The sequence below is a fragment of the Poecilia latipinna genome, unplaced genomic scaffold (assembly GCF_001443285.1).
Source record: "Poecilia latipinna isolate Pla-1442-1.1 unplaced genomic scaffold, P_latipinna-1.0 Scaffold2709, whole genome shotgun sequence".
NCBI classification, from domain to species: Eukaryota; Metazoa; Chordata; class Actinopteri; order Cyprinodontiformes; family Poeciliidae; genus Poecilia; species Poecilia latipinna.
The window spans coordinates 31,956-45,655 of NW_015115325.1; the positions used below are offsets into that span (position 1 = coordinate 31,956).

Sequence of the window (13,700 nt, forward strand, 5' to 3'; positions counted from 1 at the left end):
CGGACGCAGGAGCGCCAAAGGCGCCCCAAGCCCAAGCAGCAGCCCTTTTGGCCAGGGAGACAACCGACAGGTAATCCACATCGCCTACCACCAGACAATGGTTCCTCACTCAGATAAGTTGGGGAGTGTTCCAGCCTCTTGAACCATGGGAAGCAGAAGGACCCCCCTTATAACAGTTCTCCCACCACGGTGGATCGGAGGCCGCAGCTCCTCGACGTCACACAGGAACCGACCAGATGGACAGTTTGAGGAGGACAGTGCTCAGGTTCGACACACTCAGCAGGAGGAGGAGACTACCAGCAGTTTATTGGATTCTTTATGTTTAATTGTGTTTCATTTGTGATTTATTAAATAAATAAATAAATAAATAAATAAATAAATAAATCTTAATGGTTAAAAGGTGCAATAGATACTTGGGAAACAAAGTGCAATAGAAACATACAAGAATGGGAACATCAAATTAAAAGTCCAATCAGCAACTAGGAGATATCCATTAGTGTTAGAAGGAGGAAGGGGGGTGGGGGGGCTTAGATCTGGCTGCTGTGGGCTACAGTACTGGCAGTCCAAAGAAAAACGGGGCCCACATCTATCCATTCAGTTTGAGTGAAACAGGATATAGAGCCTTAATTATAGGCAATGATTGACAGTTTAAGACAATAGTCTGGACAGAAGACTGAGTGTTGATTGCATGAATGTTAATCAATGGAGTAGTGTATTCTATTAGGATTTTGTCACTAGTGGTTACTATTACTCACTAACCTACACAAGAGAAACAGTGAACCAGTGCAATAACAGCAGGAGAATAGGCCATGGAGACCACATTCTAGATGGGATCGAAGAAAGACAAAGGGCAAGTATTTTAATGATGCATCCGTTCCCCTTTTAAAGCGCGGCCAATAGAATGATGAAATCATTTGCTCCTGGGAGGCATCTGCAGTCATGAACACAGAGACACAGGCAATGCCACGGCCAAAATCGATCAAAATTGGGCGTCACAGCGAGTGGAATTTAATAGAGAAATTGTTAGATTACATGTGAAATATAGTAGCTCAGGTAATCCCAACCCTAATACTTAATAACCAGTGGATCTGTTGGCCACGACGGAGCCGCATACGATAGCTCTGTCACCAGAGGAGGGGTGTCTAGGAAGCTGCTGACTGTTGACTGCTGACGTGTGGGTGCACAGTCACCTGTGCACCAAAACTTAAGCACCCCTCCTCGGACCAAACCCAACAGCACGCGGGCCCTGGAAGGTCATGCCCCTGGTAAGGCAGAGCTTGGGGGAAGGGAAAGGGGTAGGAGGGGGGCCAGTAGGCCCTGTGTTCGGTCTATCTAACCCTAACCCTATCCTAACCCTACATTTACCTGAGACAAATGGAAAAGAAGAAGGAAAGAAAGAAAGAAAAACAAAGACGTGCAAAGATGTCTTTGGAGAATTGCGAGAGCAAATCTGATTTGTTACTCCCGTGTAGAAAGTTTTATAGTAAAGGTGTATTCTTGTCTTTAATTTATTAAAATAAGGCGTATCTTTGCTCATCCAACCAGAAGCTGTCTCTGACCCTCTTTAAAAGTTAGAAACTCCCTGCAAGTTACGATCTAAGGCCATTTGTCCCCTTTTGTCTAAATAAAATGGAAGCAGAGACTCTCTTGAACTCCTGTTGTTTTATGGCTTTTGATGGATCTGTGTGAAAAGCTGGAACTTCTCCTGATTGTTTCCCACACTGACAAAGGGCAGTTCAAAAGATATTAGCAAACCATCTGCTGTAACTACAGGTAAAATAAAGGTCAATAGGGCAGAATAAGTTATTAATTTTAAAACTATAATTAGGCTATTTCAATGAAGACATATTAAGTTTTAAAACTAGCATATTTTAAATGAATTTTCTTAACAATAGTTACTTCATTTTTCTGAACAGTGCCCAGTCAGTCTGACTGTTAGTTAAAGTATGTTTGTGGAGTTGCTATACAGAACAGAAAAACAGCTATCATCTACTAAACCTATTCTTGGGATCTTGCTAACACACCAGTGTATTTTTTTTTTCATAAAATTGATTGACTTTTACATCATCAACTTGTCCGTACTGGGGTCTGTGCCCTTGTTTGAGCATGCATGACCTGCCCTGATTCGTCCAGTAAGATGATGAATCCAGCTGATCAGCATTTTCATTAATTAAAATAAATATGCAAAGTTTTATAACCAAACAAAATACATTGAAAGATAAACAAATGTGCATACAGAGATGATTTTATTGTAAGACAGAGACACTAACCAACATTTTTATATAAAGAATGATGCACTATACAGAAAGTGGAAAGAGTCAGCATAAGTTACAAACTTTGGTACATTCTGGTTAATCAGACAGATTGTATATTCAGTAAGAGAGATTCATCTTAATGTGATCATTGATGAAAACTGACATTTATAGTTAAATAAATGCCCCCCACTGGTTTTCAACGACTGATTTATATTCTTTCAAAGAGTAAACAAAGAGAACAATAAAAGAATGACTGATTTAAAAATTCTAATATTTATTAACTGCTTGGCAGAAATCTTATTTCTCAACCAATTAGAACAGAGGCACCACCTACTGTCTGTAGTTTCATGGAGGTCCATCTGCATCAAGGATAAAAACAAGACACTTAGGGCCTGAACATAAAAGATCCCAAATAAAGAGCATTAACTTGCTTTTGCAAAGGAAATTGCATATGCATATGTTGCAAGTGATCTACAAAGATTGTGTGCACAATTGATTATAGGTGCAAAAGTGGTCTAGACCATCCTATTTAAATGAAGATTCTGCATATGGTAATGGAGAGTAGCATTATAGAGAGTGTAGGAGAGCAGAGTGGTCATAAAAGTAATATGAAGTTAAAAACCATGGAGTTATAAGCACAACAATACAGGCTTATTATTAATAATAATGCACTTCATTGAAATAAGTAACAACACAACAGGGAAAACGTTTAAAAATGAATCAGAATTAAAGCTGTAGACATCTGTATTGATTTACCTAAGCCAACTCAATTCATTCTATTCAACAGTTTGCACATAGTGGAATTGATGCAGGATGAGGTAATCCTGCAGCTCCAAACTGGCATTTCTGGTTGGCATTTATCTATATTTCACACCAAACATATAAATGTAAGTATTTTATTGAAAGGAGTTGAATGGATAGGACACGTGATCTAGGAACATATAAGAGTGAAGGCTTAGGCGAAGACTCAATGTCAGTGCTCAATGTGGGAGGACAATCTTCAAGAAATATTATTTCCCAAGTCTGTCTCTTGGTAAATAGAGAGAGACCATCTCTGTGGTCAGTTGCACCTCCCTTTCAAACATGCTAAATATAGACGCAAGAATGATGACTGTGTATTTTTGTGTTTAATGATGTAAAGCGCTTTGAAATGCCTTGCTGCTGAAATGTGCTATACAAATAAAATTTGATTTAATGATTGAAGAACAGGTCCCCAATCTGCTTTTGTTTCAATAAATAACATTGTGGGTGATAAATCATTACATTTTCAAAACCTCTGCCCAGTATTTTCCACTTTCTGATGCAGTGGATCTATGCTATTGTTCTGCATAGATATGAAGGCATGCATACTAAATAGTCATTTTGCAGACACAATCTTCGTAGAACCTGTAGATCAGGTGTATGTGCCAGCAAGTTTGGATCTATTAAAAGATCAGACCCCAAGTTAGTTTTAAAACAGAAAATATAAAGGTCATTTTGGAAATATTTAGCCAATTTGTCTCTTACTAAATAACATCAGCAATAGATACTTCCAGGTCTAGGAAGTACTGTGCTGTGCATTTCAGACTTGTGTAGTACTAGTGAATTCTGCAGCAGTGTACAGAGGCATGCTTTCTTTTTTTAGTGCAAAATGGAATGAAAAAACATCTTGTATACCTAATCTTGGTAGATGCTCCATAAAATGTTCTTGAATTTATAAAGATGATCTGACTAGAACACCAGTCTGAGGAACAACGGAACTGAGTAATTGGTGCTTACATTCTCCAATAGAACCACAAAAGTGGAATGAGAGTGCAAAAATGGTAAAGAGCAAGAAGAAAGGCTTTCAAATGCCCTTTTTGCTCAAACCCTATTAGAACTAATCATACCCCTTAAACTTTTCCTTCCTAAATAAAAAAAGGATGCATGGGATTGTATCGAGCTACCATGTGTTAGTGCTTTGTAGAATAACCTTTTGTAGCAACTATAGTTAAATTTCTTTCATGATAGGGTCCTTACAGCTTTGCTCTTGAAGTTTTTCCCCATTTGATATTTTGCTGCACTTTGACAAAGCAATTCTAACTAGGAGTCTTGAAAGTCCTCCAACTCAGGGTCAAGTCTTCTGTAACCTCAAACAGGTTTAGCTTCATTCATCATCTCAACTCTACTCCAGCAACACTGAACCTGCTGAAGAAAGCAACACTTTTGCACCCAAAGCTTCAACTCCCCTGTCCCCAGTTTGTGACAGTCACATTTGGCCAGTTGGCCCAAGCAACACATTTCACGTGCTGAAATGTGTCGCATTTTAGCATGTGAATTAGCTGATTTAATTACTTAGAGACATTTCAAAGAAAGTATAATGAAGAAATAAATGCTTATTAAACTTACTGGATTGGCACAATAACTAGATGCATCTGCAGAAGGAGAGGGTCATCTGGGGCAGCACCTTAAAGAGCTGTTGCAGGAAAAAAATAGGAAAAATAAACTCCATTTTACTTGAATGTAATCATGGATTTCACCTGGGGATCCCCATTCCGTTTTATCATAACCTCTTGGTGCTGCACCAAACCCTGCTTTTAGATTCGTCACTGCATAAATACATCCTCACATGAACAAAAAGTACTTATTTTATACATTTTCAACAACTAAGTGACAATGAGAAAGAAAAACAAATCTAAAATGTTGAAGAACCATCTTTAGCTGTAATAGAAGCTATTATAGTTTAACTGACCCTCATATCAATCTGGAGAGATTCTGTTTCACAGCATTACTTTTGCCCCTTATGGTGGACCAAGCATAAACTTTGGATGGGACCATGGTGAATTCAATGACTGCTGGATCCTCAGGCTCTTTCCCATAGAGCTCCACGATGACGTGTTATGGGATGTTTACTTTATTTCCATCTTTGCTTCTTTCAGTTGCAGAACTGCAAACCTGAATGAAGATTATCTTAACCTTAAGAAAGAAGACCATCCCGTATTTCTTCTCTTTTACCAATTAACATGCCCATATTATCTGCAAAATCAATAATTTTTTATTAATATTTTCCTGGAGTCCTGGACAGATGTCTTAAAGGGGACATATGGAGCAAAATCCACTTTTTTAGCCCCCCAAGTAAATTTTTTTTAATACTTTGGGTGCAAAAAAATTTCAATTTATCCTCTCCCAGTGCTGCATAGATATCTTTATATTCCCAAAAAATAGGTCTTCATATTTTTCTTTATTGCCTATGACATTTTCTTGTAAATTATGTCTCTGCATGTGCTGTGGAACTGCAAATGTGGTGACAAGGTCATAACTTCTGACTAATCAGTTTGCTGAAGTTTGCAAGTAGACAAGTGAAAATGTTCAGTTCTAGCGTGTAGTCAAATATGATTGCCCTCTGGCATCAGAGCCTCTTCAACATGTCTAATTAAAATGTATTTTTCTCTGAAAAAGGAAACTGCATCAGAGGATTAGTGGGGAAAGTTTGTCCCTCAGTGCGCAGAGCACTGAGGGACAAGTGCTTCCGCAACCACCACCAAAGATGGATTTTCTGAAAGTCTGTCTGAGGGTCAGTTCCTTCTCTCTATGGAAAAAAGGAACACAGCATAGCGGTAAGCTTTAAATAATNGAACAGTGCCCAGTCAGTCTGACTGTTAGTTAAAGTATGTTTGTGGAGTTGCTATACAGAACAGAAAAACAGCTATCATCTACTAAACCTATTCTTGGGATCTTGCTAACACACCAGTGTATTTTTTTTTTCATAAAATTGATTGACTTTTACATCATCAACTTGTCCGTACTGGGGTCTGTGCCCTTGTTTGAGCATGCATGACCTGCCCTGATTCGTCCAGTAAGATGATGAATCCAGCTGATCAGCATTTTCATTAATTAAAATAAATATGCAAAGTTTTATAACCAAACAAAATACATTGAAAGATAAACAAATGTGCATACAGAGATGATTTTATTGTAAGACAGAGACACTAACCAACATTTTTATATAAAGAATGATGCACTATACAGAAAGTGGAAAGAGTCAGCATAAGTTACAAACTTTGGTACATTCTGGTTAATCAGACAGATTGTATATTCAGTAAGAGAGATTCATCTTAATGTGATCATTGATGAAAACTGACATTTATAGTTAAATAAATGCCCCCCACTGGTTTTCAACGACTGATTTATATTCTTTCAAAGAGTAAACAAAGAGAACAATAAAAGAATGACTGATTTAAAAATTCTAATATTTATTAACTGCTTGGCAGAAATCTTATTTCTCAACCAATTAGAACAGAGGCACCACCTACTGTCTGTAGTTTCATGGAGGTCCATCTGCATCAAGGATAAAAACAAGACACTTAGGGCCTGAACATAAAAGATCCCAAATAAAGAGCATTAACTTGCTTTTGCAAAGGAAATTGCATATGCATATGTTGCAAGTGATCTACAAAGATTGTGTGCACAATTGATTATAGGTGCAAAAGTGGTCTAGACCATCCTATTTAAATGAAGATTCTGCATATGGTAATGGAGAGTAGCATTATAGAGAGTGTAGGAGAGCAGAGTGGTCATAAAAGTAATATGAAGTTAAAAACCATGGAGTTATAAGCACAACAATACAGGCTTATTATTAATAATAATGCACTTCATTGAAATAAGTAACAACACAACAGGGAAAACGTTTAAAAATGAATCAGAATTAAAGCTGTAGACATCTGTATTGATTTACCTAAGCCAACTCAATTCATTCTATTCAACAGTTTGCACATAGTGGAATTGATGCAGGATGAGGTAATCCTGCAGCTCCAAACTGGCATTTCTGGTTGGCATTTATCTATATTTCACACCAAACATATAAATGTAAGTATTTTATTGAAAGGAGTTGAATGGATAGGACACGTGATCTAGGAACATATAAGAGTGAAGGCTTAGGCGAAGACTCAATGTCAGTGCTCAATGTGGGAGGACAATCTTCAAGAAATATTATTTCCCAAGTCTGTCTCTTGGTAAATAGAGAGAGACCATCTCTGTGGTCAGTTGCACCTCCCTTTCAAACATGCTAAATATAGACGCAAGAATGATGACTGTGTATTTTTGTGTTTAATGATGTAAAGCGCTTTGAAATGCCTTGCTGCTGAAATGTGCTATACAAATAAAATTTGATTTAATGATTGAAGAACAGGTCCCCAATCTGCTTTTGTTTCAATAAATAACATTGTGGGTGATAAATCATTACATTTTCAAAACCTCTGCCCAGTATTTTCCACTTTCTGATGCAGTGGATCTATGCTATTGTTCTGCATAGATATGAAGGCATGCATACTAAATAGTCATTTTGCAGACACAATCTTCGTAGAACCTGTAGATCAGGTGTATGTGCCAGCAAGTTTGGATCTATTAAAAGATCAGACCCCAAGTTAGTTTTAAAACAGAAAATATAAAGGTCATTTTGGAAATATTTAGCCAATTTGTCTCTTACTAAATAACATCAGCAATAGATACTTCCAGGTCTAGGAAGTACTGTGCTGTGCATTTCAGACTTGTGTAGTACTAGTGAATTCTGCAGCAGTGTACAGAGGCATGCTTTCTTTTTTTAGTGCAAAATGGAATGAAAAAACATCTTGTATACCTAATCTTGGTAGATGCTCCATAAAATGTTCTTGAATTTATAAAGATGATCTGACTAGAACACCAGTCTGAGGAACAACGGAACTGAGTAATTGGTGCTTACATTCTCCAATAGAACCACAAAAGTGGAATGAGAGTGCAAAAATGGTAAAGAGCAAGAAGAAAGGCTTTCAAATGCCCTTTTTGCTCAAACCCTATTAGAACTAATCATACCCCTTAAACTTTTCCTTCCTAAATAAAAAAAGGATGCATGGGATTGTATCGAGCTACCATGTGTTAGTGCTTTGTAGAATAACCTTTTGTAGCAACTATAGTTAAATTTCTTTCATGATAGGGTCCTTACAGCTTTGCTCTTGAAGTTTTTCCCCATTTGATATTTTGCTGCACTTTGACAAAGCAATTCTAACTAGGAGTCTTGAAAGTCCTCCAACTCAGGGTCAAGTCTTCTGTAACCTCAAACAGGTTTAGCTTCATTCATCATCTCAACTCTACTCCAGCAACACTGAACCTGCTGAAGAAAGCAACACTTTTGCACCCAAAGCTTCAACTCCCCTGTCCCCAGTTTGTGACAGTCACATTTGGCCAGTTGGCCCAAGCAACACATTTCACGTGCTGAAATGTGTCGCATTTTAGCATGTGAATTAGCTGATTTAATTACTTAGAGACATTTCAAAGAAAGTATAATGAAGAAATAAATGCTTATTAAACTTACTGGATTGGCACAATAACTAGATGCATCTGCAGAAGGAGAGGGTCATCTGGGGCAGCACCTTAAAGAGCTGTTGCAGGAAAAAAATAGGAAAAATAAACTCCATTTTACTTGAATGTAATCATGGATTTCACCTGGGGATCCCCATTCCGTTTTATCATAACCTCTTGGTGCTGCACCAAACCCTGCTTTTAGATTCGTCACTGCATAAATACATCCTCACATGAACAAAAAGTACTTATTTTATACATTTTCAACAACTAAGTGACAATGAGAAAGAAAAACAAATCTAAAATGTTGAAGAACCATCTTTAGCTGTAATAGAAGCTATTATAGTTTAACTGACCCTCATATCAATCTGGAGAGATTCTGTTTCACAGCATTACTTTTGCCCCTTATGGTGGACCAAGCATAAACTTTGGATGGGACCATGGTGAATTCAATGACTGCTGGATCCTCAGGCTCTTTCCCATAGAGCTCCACGATGACGTGTTATGGGATGTTTACTTTATTTCCATCTTTGCTTCTTTCAGTTGCAGAACTGCAAACCTGAATGAAGATTATCTTAACCTTAAGAAAGAAGACCATCCCGTATTTCTTCTCTTTTACCAATTAACATGCCCATATTATCTGCAAAATCAATAATTTTTTATTAATATTTTCCTGGAGTCCTGGACAGATGTCTTAAAGGGGACATATGGAGCAAAATCCACTTTTTTAGCCCCCCAAGTAAATTTTTTTTAATACTTTGGGTGCAAAAAAATTTCAATTTATCCTCTCCCAGTGCTGCATAGATATCTTTATATTCCCAAAAAATAGGTCTTCATATTTTTCTTTATTGCCTATGACATTTTCTTGTAAATTATGTCTCTGCATGTGCTGTGGAACTGCAAATGTGGTGACAAGGTCATAACTTCTGACTAATCAGTTTGCTGAAGTTTGCAAGTAGACAAGTGAAAATGTTCAGTTCTAGCGTGTAGTCAAATATGATTGCCCTCTGGCATCAGAGCCTCTTCAACATGTCTAATTAAAATGTATTTTTCTCTGAAAAAGGAAACTGCATCAGAGGATTAGTGGGGAAAGTTTGTCCCTCAGTGCGCAGAGCACTGAGGGACAAGTGCTTCCGCAACCACCACCAAAGATGGATTTTCTGAAAGTCTGTCTGAGGGTCAGTTCCTTCTCTCTATGGAAAAAAGGAACACAGCATAGCGGTAAGCTTTAAATAATGCTAAAATGACAACAAAGCTTATTTTGGACATTAATTTTTTGTGTTGATAATGGTGTCTTGGCCATTGGTTTGATTAGTCATTGTGCCTTCTGCTTCTGTTAGCACTGTGTGCTAGCATTTAGCTGTCTTCTTCAGGAGATGCATATATATATATATATATATATATATATATATATATATATATATATATATACACACACACACACACACACACACATATACAGGATTTCCCCCAGAAAACTTGATAAGCCCAGTGGTCGGAGTGCCGAGGCGGTCCACCATGTTTTTTGTATTAAAAGATGTTAAGGTGACAGGAATTGTAAAAATATCACTCGGTAATTATAAGTTATGGGAAAACATCACCAGTGAAACACTACTTAAACCCACAACTAGTCTTAAAAACAAATCAAAATATACAATTAAAATGAATATCAATTATTTGCACTTTTGTTTAATCCAAATTAAGTCAGCAGCAGCACCATAAAAAAAAAAACTTTCAAAATTATTTTCCTAAAAACAAACAAGAAAGGCTTAGCCTGGGAGTGGCGCTAGTAAAGGATGGTGGGCCGCCAGGCCTGTAATACACTGGGGGAAACCCTGATATATACATTTCAAAAAATGTGGCTTTGTTTTTGCCATATTTGTCTTGGAGAACACATCCTGTTAGCTAACTCATTAATTATGTCGAGCATTTGCTGACTTTATCAATATTGTTGGTTGCATTAGAATTTTAATGACATGCATGGACATTATGGTTAAATTACGCTCCATATTGTAGGTAGTTGGTATGGATGGAGAAAGTGTAAATAGAAAATTACACCATTGCAATGTATTCATCTGAAGGAAAGGCTCTGGTGGTTTGTTTTCCCCATTATCCTGCTCCGGGTCAGACTCTGGCTCCAGCATGGAAGGCTGGATGGGCAAATCTTCTGTTGTTGACACCTTTAATAAACTTGGGAATAAAAAGTGTATCTATTGGTAAATAACTGTATTGCTGGAATCAAAACTACAAACAGGGCAGAATGGCGTGGAGTGGAACACACAATGAAGGAAGAAGGAGCAGGGCATGAAATGTCTAATACACATTAACCCCCGCCCCCCGAGAAAACAAACCGCAAAACAAGTTGCTTTAAAAGGTGCTTCAGAACAGGGTATGTGGAGCTAAAATGAGTAATTCAGACCAAAGCATTGCAGGTCTACTTTATAAGAGAAGTATTTGGATATGAAAAAGAAGGGTTTCAAATGACATAGCCACTTTAAAGATTTTAGTTTGTGGATGATTTTCTCCACAAATTGAATGATGAACTTCAAGTGTACTTTTGCTCATAAAGTTGGAATTAAATATGTTTGCTTCTTCTCACAACATGGCTGTGACAGGATGAAATTAAACATTTCCTAAAACAATAAAATTTTCTTATTACTTTTGATCTCAGTGAAAATCAAACTTTTCAAAAATAAAATTATTCCACATTTATATTTTGAAAATATCTTATGATCCTGAGATTTAGAGACTGCAGCTGTTGTCTGTAGCTCTAAGCGAATTACATGGTTGAAAATATAGACAACCATGTACCAGACGGTGTTTAACTGATACATTGATGTATCAGTTAATCAATGCTTTTGATGTCCGTCTCTAACTGTAGCTTGTTTTCCTGTTAAATAATTCACAATGCACTCATTTCTTCCAAAGGCAATCCCAGCATTTGCTTTGTTGAAGATCAAATTTTTTACAGTTGATTAATAGTGTGTATAACACACTGAAGGATGTATTAAGACAGTTTTAAATCTAATGGAAAGGAGGTTATACATCATGACATAAGAAACTTCAAATTCCATCTAATGTTCACTTCAACCAATTAACACAATTATATGGTAATTAATTATTTTGAAGGCTAAGGCTGGTTACATTCAGATCCTTCCGAGAAAGAAAATCCTCTATTGTCATGGAAAATACTGAAATTTAATACAAAATCTCCTAACTAGAATCCAAAATTAACTGTTAGCTTTTAGGTTCAATTAGAAATTCCCACAAATGTTTGAGATACAGCATAAAGAACTCTAAATGCTTTTGAAATCTACACATGCAGTTTCTAAATTGGGCAGCTCCAAATAGTTGCTGTACTTGGAATTGCTTTTGCTGGGCAGTCTTGTATTTTGATAAGTCATTCAAACCATAAAAAGAAAAAAAAAACTTAGCTTTTGAAACAAAAAACTTACTTCCCTTCTGTAATGTGTAAAAAGAGGTGTCTGAATGGTCAGGGCTTGGCAGCACTGATGTCAGTCCTGAAGGCAGTGCAGGGCTTCATTTCTCTAGTGTTACAAGTGAAAGCGTGCAAAATATAGGAGTGCAACATAAAGCATTTACTTTTTCAGTGGAGTCATTTCAAAAGCTCAGTCTTGATTTAAAATATCTGAGGCAAAGTCATTTTCAGACTGAGTAGTAAAGTATATTCTAATCGGTCTTTCTCGTTTTTGACTGAGGTCTTGGACTTGATGTTGCCTACCAACCAATCACTGAACGTTACCAGACGGTGCTTTTTAACTAAATGCTTTAAAACTGGGTCATTAGGTTTTCACCAATCAAGGCTTTTAAATCACCCTTTGAGTAAAAAACAGTTTTGGGGATGCTGAAGACTGACGAAAGGGCAATGTCTTCTCTTCTAGCATGGCCTCTTCTCTTTACCAAAAGCAGGTTAAAAAGTGCTATAGAAAACTGGGCCAGACAAAGACAGCATCTCATTCTAGCCCAAAGGTGCTGGTCTCTTCCACAGCAGTCAGCAGCTTATCATACAACATAGAGAAGGACTGGTATGGTGGCAGGTCCAATCGATTGAAACATGTGTGAGCTCTGCAGAAAAAAAAACAGACGGCACAGTTAGAGATTGAAACTAGACAAATTACGTTTGGCAGGAGGTGACTAAATGCCTGCTCATACAAAGTGCTGCCTATTAACCAAAAGCTCCACCTTGACACTTCATTCCCCAGCTGAGCTCCCACCATACAGACCACCCCTCCCTCACACAGCTCCACCAGAGTAGCAGCAGCAGTAATGAGCAAACATATAGTGGAACTGCAAGTCTGCAGAGCTTTTTATACAAACAGCAACACCTGAGTGAAGTTGCCCCCCCCCACCTTCTTCAAATCAGACAAAATTGGTGTCAAACGTTTGTGCTACGTTTGTGCAGCAAAGATTTTCGTTTGTACTGCTATCTTTTTAAAGATTAATAGTAGTTTATAGAGGTCAACCAGCACAAATGTAGCACAAACATTTGACACCAATTTTGTTTGATTTCAAAAAAGTGGGGGGGCTGGTTGACCTTTTAACCTTTACACTTTCATTAATATCTTCAAAGCCAAAGCAACACAAACAAAAATTTTTGCTGCACAAACCAGCACAAAAATAGCCGAGTTGATTGACACCCATTTTGTCTGATTTGAAGAAGGTGGGGGGCTGGTTGACCTTTGATGACCTCTAGAAACATTTCTTCATATCTTTAAAATTATAGCGGCACAAACGAAAATTTTTGCTGCACAAACCAGCACAAACGTTTGACACCAATTTTGTCTGATTTGAATAAGGTGGGGGGGGGCGACTTCACTCAGGTAACAGCAACACTCCTAAGGACAGTTGTAAATGGCAGTTATGTGATGATGTGCTGAAAGAAGACTGTGGGAAAGGAGGGAAATTCTTAGACAGAAGCTAATTGCAAGGCATCAGACATTGCAAAGTCAAATTTTTTTAATGAACTTTTTTTAAAATTGTTTTTGAGACAAAGCATTTTAATAACTGAAGGTAACAGTCACTTGATTGTACTATAAAATCACACTACGTGTCTGGAAAATGCACGTAATTTAGGAATGATGGTGGCGATGGTGGTAGGATTTAGTCCTACAATCGGTGGCTTGTCTATTCAAT

At 37.4% G+C, this 13,700-nt stretch overlaps 1 protein-coding gene and 1 long non-coding RNA gene across 5 annotated transcripts in view; both read right to left on the reverse strand.

Annotated features, from left to right (window-relative positions):
• Positions 1-1,283, reverse strand: part of LOC106938847 (uncharacterized) — a 21,335-nt gene extending 20,052 nt beyond the window's left edge. The window contains exon 1 of the long non-coding RNA XR_001422705.1: positions 1,185-1,283. This is a non-coding gene — a long non-coding RNA (uncharacterized LOC106938847). The remainder of the gene's footprint in view (positions 1-1,184) is intronic.
• Positions 1,284-10,428: 9,145 nt separating this feature from the next.
• LOC106938844 (E3 ubiquitin-protein ligase HECW2-like) overlaps positions 10,429-13,700 on the reverse strand; it is a 33,266-nt gene continuing 29,994 nt past the window's right edge. For all 4 annotated transcript variants that reach the window (XM_015021031.1, XM_015021032.1, XM_015021030.1 and 1 more), the window contains one exon: positions 10,429-12,632. In XM_015021031.1, coding sequence (XP_014876517.1) covers positions 12,521-12,632 — 112 coding nt within the window. In that variant the 3' untranslated portion in view covers positions 10,429-12,520. The remainder of the gene's footprint in view (positions 12,633-13,700) is intronic.